Source organism: Panthera pardus, unplaced genomic scaffold (genome assembly GCF_024362965.1).
Source record: "Panthera pardus isolate Hobbes unplaced genomic scaffold, ASM2436296v1 HiC_scaffold_25, whole genome shotgun sequence".
Lineage (NCBI taxonomy): Eukaryota > Metazoa > Chordata > Mammalia > Carnivora > Felidae > Panthera > Panthera pardus.
This window is the reverse complement of record NW_026526821.1, coordinates 65,989,425-66,008,604: the sequence shown is the minus strand read 5'-3', so window position 1 is coordinate 66,008,604 and position 19,180 is coordinate 65,989,425. Positions and strand designations below refer to the sequence as shown.

The window sequence follows — 19,180 nt, the reverse complement described above, 5'->3', positions numbered from 1 at the left end:
AAATACATACTTGGGCTTCAGCAGATGGGGGTGGAGGGATTCCTCCTGATATGGGGACCAGGATTCTCCAGCTCCCTGGATAAAGGGTGGAAGTAGGTGGAATTGGGGGCTGTGACTGAACTCCTCATCATTGTTTCTCTGGTGCTGGGCATGGCCTGGTATGTTGTAGCTTCTCTAACAAGACTAGATGGATGGACACATGGATGGAAGGATGGATAAGCAAACAGGTGGGTGGATGGATGAATTTTAAAATGTCCTTTTGGGGGCACCTGGGTGGCTCAGTTGGCTAAAAGTCTGACTTCAGCTCAGGTCATGATCTTGCATTTTGTGAGCTCGAGCCCCGCATCGGGCTCTGTGCTGACAGCTCTGAGCCTGGAGCCTGCTTTGGATTCTGGGTCTCCCTCTTTCTCTGCCCCTCCCCCGCTCATGCTCTGTCTCTCTTTCTCTCAAAGATAAGCATTAAAAAAATTTTTTTTAATAAGTAAAAAATAAAACAATAAAACAAAATGTCCTTTTGGCCCCAAAGACTCAAAACTAGGTCTAAAACACAAATCTTCTTCAACCAGTTATAACTCACATCCCTTGCATTTCTGTGAAAGCACTTGTACGGTTTCTATTTACCTCTTGAAAGACAAGGGGATTCCCTATTCATTCTGATCACGTTTGGCTGGCCTGTAACAAAAACCGTATCTAAGGTAACAGCCCCAAGCTCAAGACTGCTTGCAAGCTACTACTCTGAGTTCCAAACCACAAAATAGGGGCTGACATGCTCAAGAAACCTGTGGACACCGTTTCCCAGAGCAGCTGCTCTGGTGATCCTAGAGGTGGAAAGCTTTCATGATTATGTCTCCTGGGCTGGCTCTGCTGGGGTAGCTTTTACCACAGCATAATGAATTCGGCACGTATCAGGAAAACCCAAGTAGCAGCCAAGGCAGCCAGCTGCTGTTCTAGAGGCTTCTCCCTATCATCTGCAGCCAAGCCCAGCCAGCATCAAAGGGAGATGAGGAAAACCCCACAGGTACATGGAAGCCAGGCTGAGCCTCAGGGTTCAGCTAAGGGATCAGAGCCCAGGAGGCTGGAATAGTGGTGTCCACACCTGATTGAAAATGTGACCCGCAGGGGAAGAGGGTACGAAACAAGGGCAAGGGAGAAGTCAGAGGCTATTTGGTCTCTCTGAGAAACCGCTCTGAGCCACAGAAGCCAGATCCAGATCCCAGGTGGAAAGCCCTCTGTAGATGAGACACCAAAGCTCTCCCCCAGATTCCTAAAGTTTCTAGACATGTGACAGGCTGGGTGTGAGCAAGAGGAAACAAACCAGCCAGCCCTGGAAGAGTGCCTCCTCCCAGCCCAGTGCACACAGCGTCTGGGCACTTCCTCTGCTTTGTGTGCTACAGGAATTCCCAGGACACCACCTGGCCAGCCGGCCTGCACCCTCTGAGTCTCCTGGGCAGGCCAACAAGTCACACGGCCTCTTGCAAAAGGGCAGGAGCTTCTTGGAGAGAAATCCCACGTTTAGGAAAATTCACTTTGGCTCCAGATGTAGGCCATTTTTTAGTAAAAGGCCATTCTCTACTTGGAGATATAGTAGGGTAGTTTGAGGGTTTGGGGTTGGGCGGGGGGATAATCTAATGGAAGGGCATCTGAACTCTGGTCCTGGGCTCCCAGATCAGGCAGAGGCCACCAAAAATGGCTAAGGGAGACAGAGTCCAGCCTCGGTCCCTGCCATCTCACATCGACAGGCACGTTCCTGCTTGCAAAGCCCTCCCTGAGCCTCGTCTCATTTGATCTTCGAAACTACCCCCTTGGCCTTTTTACAGATGAGGGAGCCAAGAATCAGAGCAGTTTGTAAGTGGCAGAATCCAGACTGCAGTCCAGGGCTTGGGCTCCATGGCCTGTGTTTTGGAAGTTATTTAGGGAGGTGGACATCATTCAATTCATGGCTGTGAAGATTATTAGCATGTGACCTTGACCAAGACACAAACCTGCCCTGGACCTTACTTTTCTCATCTGCACAATGAGAACATATTAGTACTAGACTGAACCATATGAAATGGTTATTTTTTTCACATGGCTCAACATAAGGCTTCTCTCTATGAGATAATTGGCTCAGAACCTGGCAGAGAAAGGACCTATGAAATGTTCCTGCTTTCGCCTTTTTGCCTCCCACCTGTCATTCCTCAGCATGGGAAGGGGGGTTTCCCGAGACATATGACTTCAGTGCAGTCTCATCCGAGAGTGGTAGGTGGTGAGATGGCTCAGGTGTGTGGGTGGGGGCAGGGTGGGGTACCAGTCTATGTCTGAGATGCCAGAAGTAGAAACTGGGGCTCAGTCTGTGGTTAGAGTGGGGGCCCATTTTCCATGAAAAGAGCATTGTTCTCCCATGAAAATCAAACCCTGCACTTGGTATTTCTATCCTCACCTCGGGCTAACCAGCTAGATGCCCCTTCTTCGAGCAACCACTCACCCCCTCACCAGCATGACCCTGCAAACCTTCTGGACCATGGCCTGGCTAAGGAAGGCTATTATCTCTCGCTGCCCCAGTCCAGTGTCCCTCTCCTGCCTCCCTGCTGGCAGACCTGGTGAGGTGGAAGAAACCCACTGACCAAAGCTCTCTGAACAAGTCCTATTACTGCACTGTCCCAGGTGTCCAGAGGAATATTAGTTTCAGGCTCTTCAGGGACCCAGCTCATGGGGTCTTGGTTTCTTAAACTCCACTTCTACAAGCTGCTCTCAGATGTGCCAATTTAGCAAATTGAGTCCCCAACCTGGGGGGAGGTGGGGTGTCCCCAGCTCACAAGCTCTGAGGGACCCCTTAGCCAGAGGGCTGACATGCAGCCTTGGACTCCACCCAAGCACACCACGTGGGCAGCACCTGCACCCTCTGGCTTCGCTGCTCCAGCACACCCCTCCTCCGCCTCCCTCCGTCCAGTCCAGGCCGTCCTTCTCACCATCCCCTGGGCCACACTCTCTCCTCCGCTGAGGCTCCAGGGTCCATGCGTGTGTATGTGTGAACACGTGTCTGTGTGTGTATGTGTGTGTGTGGTGGGGGGGGGGGCTCATCTCCCTGCCTGAGGCAGGGGAAATGGGTCTTATGAAAACATCCAAAGAGCACTTCCTGCACACTTTGTCCAGCACACTTTATCCCTCCTCTGCTTTATTTCTCCACAGTACTCAGACACTAGCACCCTGGACATTGCAGTGGTTGATTAATTCATTGTCCACCTCCCTCACTAGAATATAAGGTCCATGAGGGTGGAGACTTTTCTCCGCTTGGTTGCTGCTGCCTTTCTGGCTTCCGGAACAGGGCCTGGCACAAAGTAGATGATAATAAATAGTTGCGTGAATGACTGAATTCCTTCTACAGGCACACTTACCTCTGTGCACTACTATCATCTAACAGGGGAAGGAACTGAGGCTCAAAGGCACTAGATTTGCCCACGGCCCTCAGGTGACAGCTGGCAGAGCTGGAAGCTGAATCCAGACCTTGTGCCTCGAAAGTGCATGCTCCTTCCACTCCCTCACATTTGCCCCAGAATCAGCACAAGGCTGCTCAGTGCACACTCATGACTTACTGATAATTGTCTTTTGGAATCCCAGAAGAGGTGTTGAGGACTCAACTCAGTCCCTACTCAGGCCCCCAAATACAGTCTGTGCACCAGACCCAAACCTAGTAGCCTAGGGAGCCTCGCCCCAGTGTGGGGCACAAGTCCAAGAATCCTGCTTTATGGATGTCTGTGGGAGGCTGAGCTGGGTCAGGACCCTGTGGCCTGTGCCTGAGCCCTGCAGCCCTACCCCATGGGGGCAGTGAAGGAAAGCCCTGGAGCTTACCATGGACTCACTGATGAGGAGCAGCAGGAGGGCTTCCTCAATATTATCCTTCGGGCAGTAGAGGCTGAAAGACACAAACGGTGGCCCTGGCTCCAGCACAGCCCTCTCAAAGCAGTGCAGCCGGCCTGCCACACCGGCCTTTCTGCCCCAGAGTCAGCAGCTGCCCCGGTAAGGTGACCCGCTCCTGCATAATTCACAGGCACCGGATAGCACCTGCAGCTCTTTATCAAGCCCCAGAGTTATGGATCTGAAAGACTGGGGTGGGTGGTGGGGCCAGAAATACTGCAGATGCTCCAGGGGAAGAAATGTCCCTTCCAGCACCCAGTGCTGCGTGAAACAGCTGGGGCAGGGAGCCAGGAGCACAAATCCCACTTTCGGTTATTAAACAAATACAAGAGAAGGCACACAAAGACTAGTAGAAAGGCAGATACCCTCCAAATAATTCGATCTTCGGATGCCTTAGAGAATTCTCTTCCCAACCCCATCCTGAGACTGTCTTCCCTGGTCTATCTGGCTCCCGCTGCTGCCTGCCTGGCAGTGAGCTGGGTGGCAGCTGGGGCAAGTGCAGGGCAGAGAGAGGGGACGTCGGCAGGGCCGAACCCCAAGTGTGGCATGAGACCAGCAGAGCTTACTTGTCTCCTTCGTAGAGGTGAGGCTTCCGCAGGGCCTGCGTGATGAAGGAGTTCTCCTCCTTGCTCATGAACTCAGGCAGCGGGAGGGACAGGGGGCTCCAGTAGCACTCCTCACTCAAGGAATGTAGCAGGACCCCCGCCAGATGCTTGGCCGCCATCTGGCAGAAAAGGGAGGAAGTCAGACCTGGAACGCCCTCCACCACCCGGCCAAATCCGCTTGCCTTTGTTTGCAGTGTGCTGCCCCTTCAGGAGGCCTGCCTCTCCACCCCCGAGGAGCCCCCTGTTCTGTTTCCAGCACCCCTCCTGTTGGCCTTTGATGGCTTCTACTTCATCTCCTGTCCTCTTTCCTCTCCTAGACAAGACATATGTTTCCTCCTCCTCTGGCCCCATGGAGCCCAGCACTGCTCTGAGTATTCAGCAAGCCCTTGCAGAGCATAAAGCCACTGGCACGGCAGCTCTCTCTCGACCAAATGGCTTTCTGATATTTGACCAAAAATTCTAGAGTGAGAAGCAGCTGTGGCTCTGACTTTGGGTGAATCAAAGCCTGAGAAAGTAGACCTGAATTGGGGCAGGAAAGTGAGTCCAGGTTATTTATTAGGTTCATAAACAATCCCTAAGAATTGGTGCAGCACCTTGCTAGGAAGGGATGACATTAGGTTTTAACTCTGATCTAACGCTAGGGGCTGTGGGCAGTGCTGTGACAAGGATGCTGACAGTGCCTCCCAGACGTAGTGGGAGAGAATGCGGAGATTGATTAACAATGTCTGCCATGAGCACAGACAGGGAGAGGAGAAGCATGCGTGGGACACACTATCATCCCTGATTCATAGGCTGCCTGCTAGCACTTCTGTTGTCTCCCACTGAAAGTGAGCCCTGAACAGGCCAGCCACAGCCAGCACCCAACCCCGAGGCCTCAGCCGTGTGTTATTACCACTTTGAAGTTCTGAGTTGCTTTGGTCTCCACGGTGCGTAGGACCTCCCGGAGCTCTCTCATCCCTTTCACGATGTTCCTAGAGGGAAGACAGCAGAAGCAGGGTCATTACCAGCCTAGCTCCCACAGACACCATCATCAAACCTGTAGATGTAAGCAGAAGCTGGCCCATTAGAGTTTTACTTGAAAACAGTCAGTTGGAATGAAAGGTCAGAGTTGTAACACCAGGATCCTAGAAGCCCAGGATGTAGTTGATCAGAGAATAAGAAGGATCCCTCTCCCTCACAGTCCCCCAGGAACCCAGGCTTCCCATTCACTACCAGAAGGGGACCAAGATGGAATATTTCAAACAAGATGCTGTCTTGGCCCCAAAGTCTTGGCTGGTGTCAGACTTTCTGACTTGAATCAACCTCAAATTCTTCATCTTCACCCACCACACCTGGTCAATGCTGGGGTCCATCCTCACCTCTCAGTCCCCATCACCAGAGCCCTAGACCAGCATGCATCACCACAAAGGCCAGTATCACCTGCCCCCCCCCCCCAGCCCCTGCCAGCTCTCTGGGCCCTGAAATAATTTGCAAGCTTTTTAAAGTGTGACCGAAAGTAAAATATACATTTTAAATTGCAACCCAGTATGCACACACTTTCCTTACATAAAACTGAAGCAAGTTTCTTGACACATTACCTAGCTCTACTGTGTGCCGTCTACTCTGGTATTTTCTATTTTATGTCTCCCTCTACTCCTCTTTTTAAAAATGCTGGCTGCAGCCCACTGAAAAGAACTTGCAGCCCACTAGTTTGCACAACCCACTAGTTGTGGCCTGCAGTTTGAAACACTGCTCCATCACCCCTGGAGGGGTCCACTTGACAGACAAAAGTCATCTTGTTCCTCCCCAGGCTGGTCCCTTCGTCAGCACCCCCAGGGCTCACAGAATCCAGTCTAGGTCCTCAGCAAGGTATTGCGGGGCTGAAGGGACTGCCCCCTTGCCTCTCTCCCATCTCATCTCCTGCCACTCAGGTCCATTTTGAACAACCGACCCAGGTGACCTATGTCAAGTCTTGGCACAGGCTCCTCCCACTGCCTTAAACAGCCCTTCCTCATTCACCCTCAGAAAGCCTTTCCAATATCACTTCCTCCTTGCAGCCAGCCCAAACTCCTCCCCATGCTCACCCTTTTTGCCTGCGTCCCTCTTGCACCCTGTTAATTCCTCTTCTGAAGCTTGACACTGTGTGGTCAGTTTCCATTCATGGGCTGACCCTTGGTGTGTTGTGCTCTCCAAGGGCAGGGCTCCAGTCCTGCTGCTGAAGCTCAGCACTAGCACAGCTCCTGGCACACAGCATGTGCTCAGCAAATGTTTGAGCACCACCCTTCTCATTTCCTGTGGGGGTTCCCTGGATCACAGCTCACAGGGAAAGCAGAGGCTGCCGGGTGGTCAAATTCAGAAGTGAAAGACTACAGAGGGGTGAAGAGCCAAAGGTGGCAGCTAGGGAAGTCACAGGAGCCCCTCCCGCAACTTTCATGCACAAAACAGATTCTTAGGAGCTTTGGGGTGTGGGGCCATAAAAAGAAAAATTTGCAGACCAAGTCCCTGCCTTCTGGGAACCTCTGGTTTCAGAGAAGAAAGTAAAAATGTGCAAACGACTAACATTATAAACACAGATCCTCGTTTGTGGGGCTGAGAATGGAGGTAAAGACCCCTGGGATAGAGTCAGAGTCACAATGACCTTTCCTAGTCTGTCCAGAGCTTCCTTCAGAAGCTTGGTTCTTCAAACCAAGAGGGGCAAACAGGACAGGAAGCCACAGAGACGAGGGGCAAACAGGACAGGAAGCCACAGGAAGCCCTTAGAGACGAGTCAAGTTTGGGTACTGCTACAGATACCATGTAGCCTGAGGAGGGGCTCACCTGTGGGCTGTGTACCGTCTCCTCCTCTACAAAATCAGGACTTCAGTTTGGACAGTGTCTCCTAGATTTCTGTCATCTGCATATCACATTTGTGATTGTTGCTACTAGCTGCACACCATCAGTGTTATTATATATGCAATACTTTCCTTTACATCTTCTTTTTTACTTTAGTAAATACTTTCATAAAAAAATACCTGAAATTAGGGATTTGGTATGCTAGGGTTTTTTTTTTTGGAAATAGGTATTAAATATAGAAGTACTTATAAAAAGTTAGTCTGTATATCACTCAAAGCCACATTGTGTATCACTAGAGGTAGAGCTTGGGAAAGAATAGATTAGACCACAGGTTCTCAAAGTGTGGTCCCTGGACCAGCAGCATCAGCATCCTGGGAACTTATTAACAATGCAAAGTCTGAGGCCCCCACTCCAGACCCACTGTATCAGAAACTCTGGGGCAGAGCCCGGCAGTCTGGGCTTTATCAAGTCCTCAAGGGCTTCCAATGAACATTCAGTTTTGAAAACCACTGGTTTACCTGATCCTCAGTGTCTTCCAGTTCCCCTATGCTAAGTAAGAAGCCAGGTTCCAGAAGGGACAACTTGACATGGAAAGTCCAGCTTTGCAGCCAGATTCTGAATCTGTGATCTTGGGAAAGTGAAGCAGCCACTCTGATTCTCATCTCCCATCCATAGGAGGATTCCTCACTTACTCATAGTGCAGTCAGGAAGATGAACATACGTGAAGCCCAAACACACCCAGGCATGTGGTAGAGGCTCACTAAATATTAGTTATTTTCCTTTCTCCTTTTAATTTGGGTCCTAAAGATGACATTACATTATGTTTTCATTTGCCACATTATTTTGCATTGAAGTTTGGGACCGAAAGAGTAGGGGGCAAGGGACAGTAGTACCTGAGGGGATCTTCCAGCTCTAAGTCCATCTTTCGCCTTCCACCAGCCCCTGCCTCCCCAGGGGACATATAAGCAGGATTCCCCATAGACAAATCACACCCAGGGACAGACTGGCAGTCCCCAGGAGCCCAAGTAGGAGGAGTCTGCAGGAGAGGCCCTTCAGTCCCACTGAGGCCTCTGCCTTAGAAAAGAACCCAGAGTTGGACAGCAGGCCGTCGGCCAGGCCAGCTGAGGGGAGAGCTCAACATCAGCCACCACCAGGAGACAGAAAAGACAGACTGCATGAGCTCCCAGAAGAGAGCAGGACTGGCTGGCTCTGGGAAGTCTGTAGGAGAGCAATGCCCAGGAAGCTGGGCCAATGGCCACAGGCTGGGGCAAGGCTGGACCTAGGGGCTGCACCCTGGGACTGCCCCAGGGCCTTATGGCCCAGAGATAGCTGGTAGCTCCTGGGACTTGTGGGTGATTTTCCACTCTGTGGACTCCCTGCCAGCTTCCTCCCTGGCAGCCTGGCCCAGGCTGCTACCAGGAGCCCAGAGCCAAGAGGGACTATGGCCTCTCTTTCCCACTCCAGCCCAAGGACTGTTCTCTCCCTGCCTTTAGTCTCCACATCATCAACACTGGAAGAGGGCTCCCAGACCGGCGGCACTGGCATCGCTCAGGGGATTCAGAGAAATGCAGGCTCTCAGGGATCCTGCCTCCCCCCAATACACACACAATTAAGGAATCAAAACTGCATCTTCACAAGATCCTATGTCCCAAAAGTTGTGTAATTTTACTATTTTCAAATCTGTAAGGGATTCTGGTATCTCAATAAGCTCCCAGGAATTCTTTAGCACAGCAAATAATTACCCTTGGGCATCTTTGGGGTAAATCCCAATTTTTATTGAATACACATAAAGAGAAAAACCAATACAGAGGCTTCAGTGGCCAGGGCTGTATGGGGAGAGATTCAGGCTCTCAACAGGCCTCGACCTGTTCTAAGATGCTGGGAACACCCCTCTGCCTCAGCTCATCCCTCCAGGAAATGGGAAATCAGATGGTTTCTCCCACCAGCCTGAGCTAACGCTAACCGTGCCAGGTAGAGCTGGGGCTTTTCCCAGTCCCGTGAGAGGGCGGCTTGAAAGATCTCTTTGTTCTGGTCTCTCACACTGACCTTTCTGAGCAAAGCTGCCACTTTAAACAATATTCAAACAGGGCCTCAGATCAACCCTGGCCCAGAAGCAGGCTGTGTGTGGAGAAGCCAGGAAGTGATTGATCCCAAGTCATGTTCCTGGCTGGCCAGGAAGAGAAAGACAGAGATGTACAGGCAGTGATGGGTCATCTAGGGAGGCCTCTAGGTGGCAAGCGTCCCCCCTCTACCTCTTGCCGCCCCTCCCCCCTCCCCCCACTGCCGGCCCCTCGTCAGCAGCAGGCAGCGAACAGATGTTTCAAATGCTTTGTCCTATTCAGTCTTCACAGCTTCTGATGAGGCTGGTAAGGCTGGCTTGGTTCTTCCAGGTACCAGCACAATGCTTGGCACATAGAAGGCACTCAAGAAATCATTGTGGAATAAATAAACTCCCATTTTCCAATGGGAAAATTAAAGCCTGGTAGACGCCTGCCTTTTCAGGCCATCTAATACCCAAGGGGGAGAGGCGAGCTTACCATAGGCACCAAGGGTTCAGATTTCACTCCCTTTACACTGAAATTATTCCTGAGAAAGATAATGCTTTCCTTTCCAGGCCATCTGAACTCCAGGACTTCTGGAATTCAGCTAATTGACTAGTCTTTACTAAGTACCTACTGTATATTCAGTACCTGGTCAACAGCCCTGTTGACAAGGGGCATTCAACAAATGCCCTGATAAAATGAACTGAGAGACAGAATGAGTGTCTCATTCATGGCCTGCAGGTAAGGAGCTCACAGTCTGTTAAATCAGCCACACTCAATTTATTCAGAGTTTAGCGAAGTGTTTTGCATACAGTAGGTACTCAACAAATGTTTTGTTTTGTTATTGGCTTGGTTTGATTTGAGAGAATAAGAATCTGCATGGAATTTATGGTTGAATGAAATCTAAACAGACACTGGTGCATGTGACCCTGACCAGAAGTCCCCATTTCAGGTCTGGCACTAATTGTGTAAGAGAGGTTTCTGGCCAAAGAGCACAGCCAGTTGGCAGATCCCAACAGCTGGAGAGTTGAACCAGGAGACCAGGTCAGGTGAAGCTCAAATAGTTATCAAGCTGTTTACTCCTGCTATAGATCCATATCATCAGTTTCAAACACTAAAGCTCTCCTCTTCACCCCAAGTCCCAGAAAAAGGGCACTGAGGACATCCAGACAAGGAGATCTTTCCTCTCTAGCAAGGTGGGAGATGGGCAGTGGGTGCTAACAATAAATACAGGCTGTGCATTATGAGAGGCTGGAAGAGTGTGTTCTCTCCAATGGGCCTCAGAGGTGTCTCTGTGCCCCAAAGAGTGACACAGGCCACTAGGAGGCTCTCCTGGGCTTTCCTGTTGAATGACTCTGGCCCCTGAATCCCCCTTAGAACAATCTGTCTCCTGCCCTCCTCAGCACTACAGATAGTGGGAGGCTGCTGAGGACAAGACAAAATTGCTGCTGATCGAACACACCTCTCACGAGGTCATACCAAACAGCAGGCCGGGCTTTCTAAGGTGCCTCACCATTGGGCAGAGCCCCCCCACCCTCACCCCACCCCAGCCATCTGCAGCCCAGGCTGCCTTAGCTGCCTCTTGACTCAGCACCTAGCTGGCAAGGTGAAGCATGTGCAGTTGCGCACACAGACTCACACCCACACCCCCCCCACCCCCCAAGAAAGGGAGAGTGCTTTTATAAGGCTGAACAATCTGCCAAGCCCCAGGAAACTCCCTTAGAAAGCACACACATTCCCTTCTCTATTGTTTGGTTTTGGTACAGTGTGCACATATTGCTTTAGTAGTTAAAAAAAAATTTTTTTTAACATGTACAAAATGTACAGCCCACCTGGTTCAATACACATGGCTCAAGCTTATTCCCAGCCCAGAGCCAAGAAAAGGCTCTGTAGGTCTAGGCAGAAGGAAGGGAAAAAAACCACTCCAAAGAGAATGGCCTCTTGTCCACTCTGGGGGAGGAGCCTAGTCAGTTTATGTTCTTGTTTCTTGGGAGATGCCCAGAGACTCAGGTCCTAGTTGAGGTCAGGGCCGCGGACAGGGACAGTCAGCTTTCCTGGTATTGCATCGCCATTGGCTTCCCTTGCTGCCTCACCCCTGGAGCTGCTTCATGCAAAGGAGACCAAACCTCTCCCACCGCCAGGACTCTGGGCCCAGCTGCCATTGTCCGCAGTCATAAGAACACGTCAGAAAGGTGCCCTCTCCTGGCAGCAGGCTCTGCAGAATTACCTGGGACAAAGCTCCACTCAGAGTCTACGGTTGCCCTCTGGTGGCAGCGAGGGGAATCGAACCGCAGGGTCCCCTCCTTAGGGAGGGGGTCTCTCAATGAATGATTGTCCTTTTAGGTCAGTATTTTCAGTGCCAGGTCAGTTAGGAACCCTGTCATCAGCCACAGAGCAAGGGGAAGAAGTCATCTGGGGGGGAATTAACTGATGGATCAATAGGGCAAGGCCCCTGGAAAAAATGAATGTCCCTCAAACATACTAAGTGTAAAATACTGAGGCCCAGATTTAACCAAAGCTCAGAATAAAAGAAGAGCTGTTGGGGGTCAAGCAAATACCACCATACCCCATTTTTCACAGTGGAGAACACCATACCCTTTAAATTATGTCAAATCCTCAATTGGAGAGACAAGGGTGGACCATGGGACCAGGCACTGCTTGTGGCCATCTGGCCCCAAGGGCAGAGCACCCCGGGATCTACCCAAGGCCCACATGGAATGAGTGCCAGCTCGCAGATTCTACGCAGAAGCAGGTCCCACCATCTCCCCCTGCTCCTTAGGCCCAAAGGGAAGTCTTCTAACACCGAGAGGCTCCCTGGCCCCTGAGAGCCCCCCTATGCCAGCAGCACCCCCACCTCCCTGCCTCCCTTCCCTCCCATTAGACTTCTGATGGCTACATTCAGCTCCTTCACTGTCTGCTCAGTGCTTGGATGGAAGAAAGCTCCCTAAGGAGGGGAGCTCATCCTGTTCCTGGCTTCAAACCTGTTGAGTAAGGTGGGATGCCTGGTTCATGGTGGGCTCTCAGAGGCTTCTGTGAAATGAATGGTTGGGCTGTTCTCTGGGGGTTTTTTTGTTTTTTGTTTTTGTTTTTTGCCTTAGCCCCTACCCCCTACTGGGCTGTAACCTCTCAGAACATAGGGAATAGTTTTATCACCTTCCCAAACACCCCAAAAGCCCAGATGAGCGGGGGGTGGGGGGTGGGTGTGGGTGTGGATTTAGTCAGCAGGAAACGGTTCTGGAGACCCTTAAAAGACTTTTCAGAGCTGCCCTGGAGGAGAAGACCCAATGTCAGGTATCGGGGTCCCAACCTACCCTGAACCTCTGCTTCTTGCAACTTAGGCTAAGACAGTGGTTCTCAACTGGGTGTGATTAGCCCTCCACCACCCAAGACATTTGTCAACATCTGGACACATTTTTGGTTGTCACACTTGGGGCAGGAAGAGCTACTGGCATCTAGTGGGTGGGTAGAGGCCAGGGATGTCGCTAAAGCCTACAATGTACTGGTATCTGGCTCAAAATGTCAACAGGTACTGAGGATGAGGAACTCTGGCTTAAGGTGACTTTTTGTTTGTTTGAACTTCCTAACAACAACAAACATATAAGAAAAATATTGGAACTGGTGATTCACCTAGGAAGATGTAACTCTGACTTGAAGGCCGAAACGGGTAGTTATGAAAGCTCCTACCATTTCGAGTGCGTGGAAGGGGAGGCCTCGGGCTGTGGGGGCACAGACCCCATTCAGCACCAGGCATGCTGCCTCTACCACCCGTTAGCTCTGCAACTTTGGGCAAGTTACTTCCCCTTCTCCTTTCTTCAGTAAATGGGAACATTATTAGTTCCTCTATGTTCACAGGATTCTGCCTGGCATGCAGCAAGTATTCAACAAGTATTAGCTACTGTTAAGAGGAAAGGGGTAAAGAAATTATTTAAAGACCAGCCGGGCACACAGTCCACGCTTTAAATATCTGTCACATTCCCGGGCCACCTCTGGGCTGGATGCGGCCACAGGAAATGGACAGAGGGGCTGAGCTGTTGCCACGTGAACCGGGGACTGCTGCTCACACCAAAGCTTTCGAATGTTTGGGCTGTTTGCTTGGAAAGAAAAGATGATTCAGTTTCCATTGCTCTTTATTTGGGAGGCACGGGGTGGGGGGGAGGGGGGTGGAGAAGAGTCAGCATCCTGGCTTTCAGCACTGAAATTTGTTTTAGGAGGAAAAGAGGATGAAGGGTGGGGAGCAGAGTGACAAGAACAAAACAATATCACTTGGGCTTTCCTGGAGGGGTGAAGGTTGGTGAATGTTCTGTCCACCGCCGGTGGCATCACCACCACTCACACGCACACACACACACAGCCAGAGTGTGCAGAACACAGGCAGGGAGGAACAGCCCCACCAGGAGGGTGGGACCAGCTTCAGGAAGAGGAGCCACCCACTGAGAATGGTGACTCAGGGTCCCAGAGGGACAGAGACAGCCTTGAGTCAGCGGAGCAAGGATCAGCCCAACCATCTCCAGGGCTCTGTCCTTCTCCCACACACTCCCAAACTGTAAACCGCATGGGTTTAAAGGCTGCTCAGATCCAAAGCTGGAATCCTAGTGGGTTTCCACTAGGAGCACTAAGGGGCAAGCTACTCAACCTTGTCCAGTCCTTTGTCCGCTCTCAAGAATTCTGGGGTCACCTGACTTCCTTCACAGGGTGCTGTACACTGAGCACATGGTCTAGCCTAGCACACAGCAGGTGCTTGATAACTGCCGGCTCTCTCCCTCCTTCCTTCCTGGCTGTCCTTGACGGTCACCTTAACCTCATCACACCTGCAGCAAGTGTGGTGTGGGGAAGGGCAGCAGGCAGCCTCAAGGGGACTGCAGCGGAGAGGTGGGGGACAGCAATCCCCTCCCTGTGCTCTGAGCTCTGTACTCAAAGTGTCTTTTCATTCCTGCCTCTCCTTGGACCCTCACACCCCTCACACACACAGGACAAACAGGAACCCCCTGTTTGAGGAAGGAAGCAGAGCTGGAGGGTGGAAAAGGAACCTGCCCAGGGTTGCTGTGTGGTCTCCCATTCCCAGGCCTTGGTGACCTCCAGATGGCCAGGGTGCCCCTGAAATCTTCACACTGGAAGCTGAGGCCATGCCTTCCAAGCTGGAGCACACTCACTAGGCTGGAGCACCTGAGGGCAGCAGCAGGATCTCATTAACCCCAGGGTTTCTGCTGTGGGCAGGGGAGCCTACTGGGCAGGAGCATCAGCTGGCTCTGCCCAGGACAAGTCACTTACGTCCTCTGGGCCTCCATTTCCCACCTGTAAAATGGGGATGTAACAAGTGCACCTGCCTCAGAGGACTGCTAGGACCATGAAATACACATGAAACAAAGTGCTTACCAAGTGCCTTGCACAAATTCAGCATGTATTTTAAGATAATTAATATGTGTTAAAGGAAAGCATGAAGGGGACAAGACCCCGAAATCACCAAGACCCCCTCCTTACAAAATCTACTCCTAGGGTCTACCATACAGAAGGGCTCCTTCACCCTTTGTGCCTACAGTAGGCCTTGGGAGCGAGGGCCTCTTAAACGCAGAGCAGGCTTCAGTCAACAAATTTTCTCCAAAGGGCAAGGCAGTAAATATTTTAGGATTTGCTCTCTACTCCACTCTGGGAGAGAGACAATATTAAACAGTAGGTATGGCCATGCTCCATTAAGATGTTCTTTGCCAAAACAGGCAGAGGCAGACCCACACTGCAAAGGTTCAGCTAAGGTGGCATCTCTTCACATCCCCCATCCATCCCTGAGAGCTACGCCTGCTGAAAGAAGGGTGCCCCGGGGGAGTGGGCGGAGCCAGGCAATGGCGGTCTGCAGCTAGAGAGAAGTAGCCAGGTGGCAGCTGTTGGGCAGTAAAAACAGGAACTAGCCCACCGGGCCACTGTATCTCTAAAACTGAAGTTCAGCAACCAAAAAAGGACAAGAGAACACAGACAGTGGAGGTGGAGCAGAGGCAGCATGCTTCCCAGGGTCCCTGTGATGTCCCTCAGTCCCACACCTCCCCAGCCACAGGGTGGTCCGAGGAGCCCAGGGCTCTGGGGCCAGCCCCACCCTTGGGGGTCAAGCTGCCTTGGCTCTCTGGGCCTCCTGGTCCACATGTCCCAAACGGTGACACCACAGCCTCCCTGACCTAGCACTTGAAAAAATAAAAGAAAAAAAACAAGGTGCGAAGTTCAAGTTTGGGCCAACAGCCTAGCCAGCTGTGGACTGCCACAAAAAATAACAGAACTGATAACAATGCCTTTGATTTTCTAAGCAGCTGGGATGGATCAGGAGCTCTGGGCAGTATTCTCACATGAGAGCAGGTGACAGCTGCCTCCTGGTTGGGACCTTTCTGCCCTGTTCTTACCATTCAGAAGACAGGGACTTGAGCAACAGCCTCTCATCTAACAGTGAGGGTAGGGTGGAGAGAGAGGAGGACAGCACAGGCCTCTTCCAGGCCAGGGGTCCAGCTGGGGCAGGACTGGCCCCCTCTGCAGGCGTGCACCTCTGTGTACCCTAGCCTGACAAGATGTGAACACACCAGCCCCCACCGATCCTCTCGAGAGAGCACACACATGCACACACCCAGATCCGAGAGGCCAGACTCCACACGACTGGCGTCAGGAACACCCCGGCCCAGAGGAAAATGTCCAGGTCCCGCTTAGCTGCCAGCAACCTACCCCTTCTTCAGGTTTGTCACATAAGCGCTCTGGAGGGCGGCTTCCAGGAAGTAGGTGAGCTCATAGTCAACTGGGTGAGAGCCTTTCAGATGCCGTGATGTGGTGTTATTTGTGATCTGGGAAGGGGAACACAGAGAGAGCCGCTGTCTCAAAGTTGTGAGTTGGAGGGGCTGGGGTCACAGCCAGCCCCGGTGGAGGTGGCAGTCCCGTTACCATCCCAAGTCTCTGGCTGCCTCAGGGACACATGGTGCAATTCTCAGGCTAAATCCAACCTAACTTGCTTTTGTTTAAAATATGTCTAAAACACTCTCTCCTCATCCAAATGCTGAATGCCCACAATAGCCCTACAAAGCTGGTTTTGTCTGTATTTTATAGATGAGGAAACTGAGGCTCAGAAAGTGCCTAAGGTCACAAAGCTGGCATGCACCTAGACCTCAAACTTCAGTCTGGCCAGTTACAGGGTCAGGCTATTTCTACTACTTCCTGGTTCATTCATTCAACAAACACTTGAGTGTCTACCATATACCAGGCACTGTCCCTGTCATATAACCATGGAATGTCAGCACAGTCTAGCTGGCTAAGACTCCTGGTTCCAGGGAAGCCTGAGGAGCAACTGTGGTATTAATGAGCTGTCCTTAAGCCTCAGCTCTAAGAAGACCACCCAGCCCCACTGAGATAGGCCTGCCTTTATTAGGCCACCTCCCTGCCCTGATCCAAGACACTCATCAGTGAGCCATCTTGTCTTTTAGAAATTGAAGTAGATTTAAGAGAGGTTCTTAGTTCCTTGGAGCTTGGGGCTGGGTCTGAGGAGGGACACAACACCATTTCTGAGAATGCACAGGGTCCTCTGGCCTGCCCTTCCCTGACCCAAGATAGCTAGCTCCCGGGGCCCATTTGTCTGCCCAATGCCACAGGACACTGATTCCAGCCCTGCCCACCATTACAGCTCATCACCATAAAAGTCGAAAGCCTGGGCTTCTGGATGAATGGGAGACCATCTTTTTCATGAAAGTTTTCTTCTCCAAAACCACATGCATTTCCAATGTGAAGAGCTCCTAAAACACTGTTGTCTAGCAGTGATCCATGTCACCTCAGCAGAGGTCAACTCAGCCACGCCAGTCTCCAAGTGGACTTCCGCCAGGGAGTGCACTCGAGTCCTGTTTTTGCTGAGTCCCCCAATAACTTTTCCTTTCCTCCTGAAACCCAATCAAGTAAAAGGACTCTAGGGTAGTGACACCCAACAGGGAGGCGATTTTGCCTTCCAGGGACATTTGGCATATCTGGAGACATCTTCAGCTGCCACAACTTGTATTTTATAATACATAAGGTTGCCCCACACAGCAAAGAATGATCCGGCCCTGATGTCAATAGTACTGAGGGTTGAGAAATCCCACTCTGGGGGAATCGGCTTGGCCTGGACGACTCCTCCTACAAGGCCTGTCACAAAACAGGTGCTGGGTTGACATTTTGGCACTTGCCAAAGTAGGTAAGGTCAAATGTCTCTGGGCTCTGACTCTCAGCTCATAACCACCTCCTTCAGGATGCCAACCCAGGTCTACTCTGCCATATAGCACCCGCCTTCCAGCATCTACGAACCATCTACTGAACAGCATGCCTAGGCACCACCCCCGAATTCTCCCCTGCAAGTAACCGGAGCCACACTCCCAGGGTTCCAGTCCTGCCAATGCCACTTAGTAACTGTCTGAACTCTGGGAAGTCATTTAACTCCTCCCTAAACCAGGGTTTCTCGCTTGGGAAATAGGAACAACAGGGCCTATCCCAGCCAGTGGGTGTGAGGGTTAAATTCAAGAATGACTGTAAAGTACTCAGGAGTACTGCCTGACACAAGAGCAGTATCTTTGTTAAATATAGCTGTCTGCCGTCCTCCCATTAAACCAAGAGCCCCCCAGAAGGGAAGACCTGGGGTAACATCTGCTAACACCAGAACCACTGTCCTGCCAACAGTCTGACAGCCCCCCCCCCATCCCCCCTGCAAGGGGGAGCTGGGAGAAGAGGACGCCTGAAGACTTCCAGGCCCCGACTTGCCGGCACTGCTGGCCTCTGAAAGGCTAGGACAAAGAGCCCCAAGGCCTCCCCTCCCCGAGGGGATCTAGTAGGGAGCTTCCTGGCCACCTGAGGAGAGGGAAGGATGCCTAAGTGCAAGGACCAGCCAACAACTCTTCCAAAGGGACCACAGTGAGCAAATGGTTGTATCTCTCTAAACCTCATCTGTTAGGGATAAGTACAACATCTACCTCATACAGTTGCTGTGAGGATTACACAAGTTTACAGGTACAGATAAGGCTGTCACATTTGGTCGTCCGAGCTGAGCTCATCCAGGAGGCTCTGGGCTCCCACAAATGGTACGGACTCATTTAGTTATTAAATAAATAAATAGAAGAGTGTGGAGGCGAAGGGTCTCACTCTGACAGAAGAGGTATACTGTGATAAGCTTTCCAACCAATGAGGCGGAGTGGCGTCGCGGGGGCGGAGGGTGCCTTATCCTAGTACACACAAGGGTCACCCACAGGCTTAGTGGGGGGCTTGGCATGACAGGCGCTCAATAGAGGCAGCTATAAGCAGAGTGCTCACCTTCTCCAACTCCTGCAGGAACACCTGCGCAATCCAGGAGGCCCTCTCGAAGCAGGTGATCACTTCCTCCTCCCTCTCAGTCAGGCGGTGGCGGGAAGCAATGGAGTTGGGCAGGCGTTCTAGGGAGAGGCCTGCGGGAGGAAGACAGCACCTTAGACGTGCCCTGCCCCGGCCCCCCAACCCCAGGCCCTGCCCACAGACCCAGGGAGACCTAGGCTCAGGAGCAGCCAGTGAGGGGCAAGGTCCACAGTGGCAGGGAAGGAGGAGGCTAAAGCAGTGGTGGTGGTATTGGCGGCGGCTGGGGTCAAGCTGCGGGCTGACAGCGGGGACACCCAAGCCCCACACGGGGAACTGCACCGTGGCACCTTTCCTGCCTACCCTTCCAGGCCAGCTCCCGCAGGAACCATTCCTGACCCTCCCTCCAAGTTGCAGGAGTGCCCCCAGGCACTGGTTATTTATCTACACTGGTTATTACGCCCAGCTCTTCTCTTCCCGCTTTAGCCGAAAGCTCCATGTGGGCAAAATGTGAGCTTTTCTGCACCA

The 19,180-nt window shown here is 51.8% G+C and overlaps 1 protein-coding gene across 3 annotated transcripts in view; it reads right to left on the bottom strand.

The window, feature by feature from the left end:
* The window catches only part of TTC7A (tetratricopeptide repeat domain 7A), a 120,582-nt gene that overhangs the window by 70,257 nt on the left and 31,145 nt on the right, over window positions 1-19,180 (bottom strand). For 2 of the 3 annotated variants that reach the window (XM_019414117.2, XM_019414327.2), the window contains 5 exons: window positions 18,638-18,768; window positions 16,046-16,161; window positions 5,392-5,470; window positions 4,461-4,618; window positions 3,829-3,892 (listed from right to left, as the gene is read on the bottom strand). In XM_019414117.2, the coding sequence (XP_019269662.1) occupies window positions 3,829-3,892; window positions 4,461-4,618; window positions 5,392-5,470; window positions 16,046-16,161; window positions 18,638-18,768 (548 nt within the window). Of the gene's footprint in view, window positions 1-3,828; window positions 3,893-4,460; window positions 4,619-5,391; window positions 5,471-6,321; window positions 6,450-16,045; window positions 16,162-18,637; window positions 18,769-19,180 lie in introns of those variants that run through there. The other variant, XM_019414265.2, reaches the window with a different exon arrangement.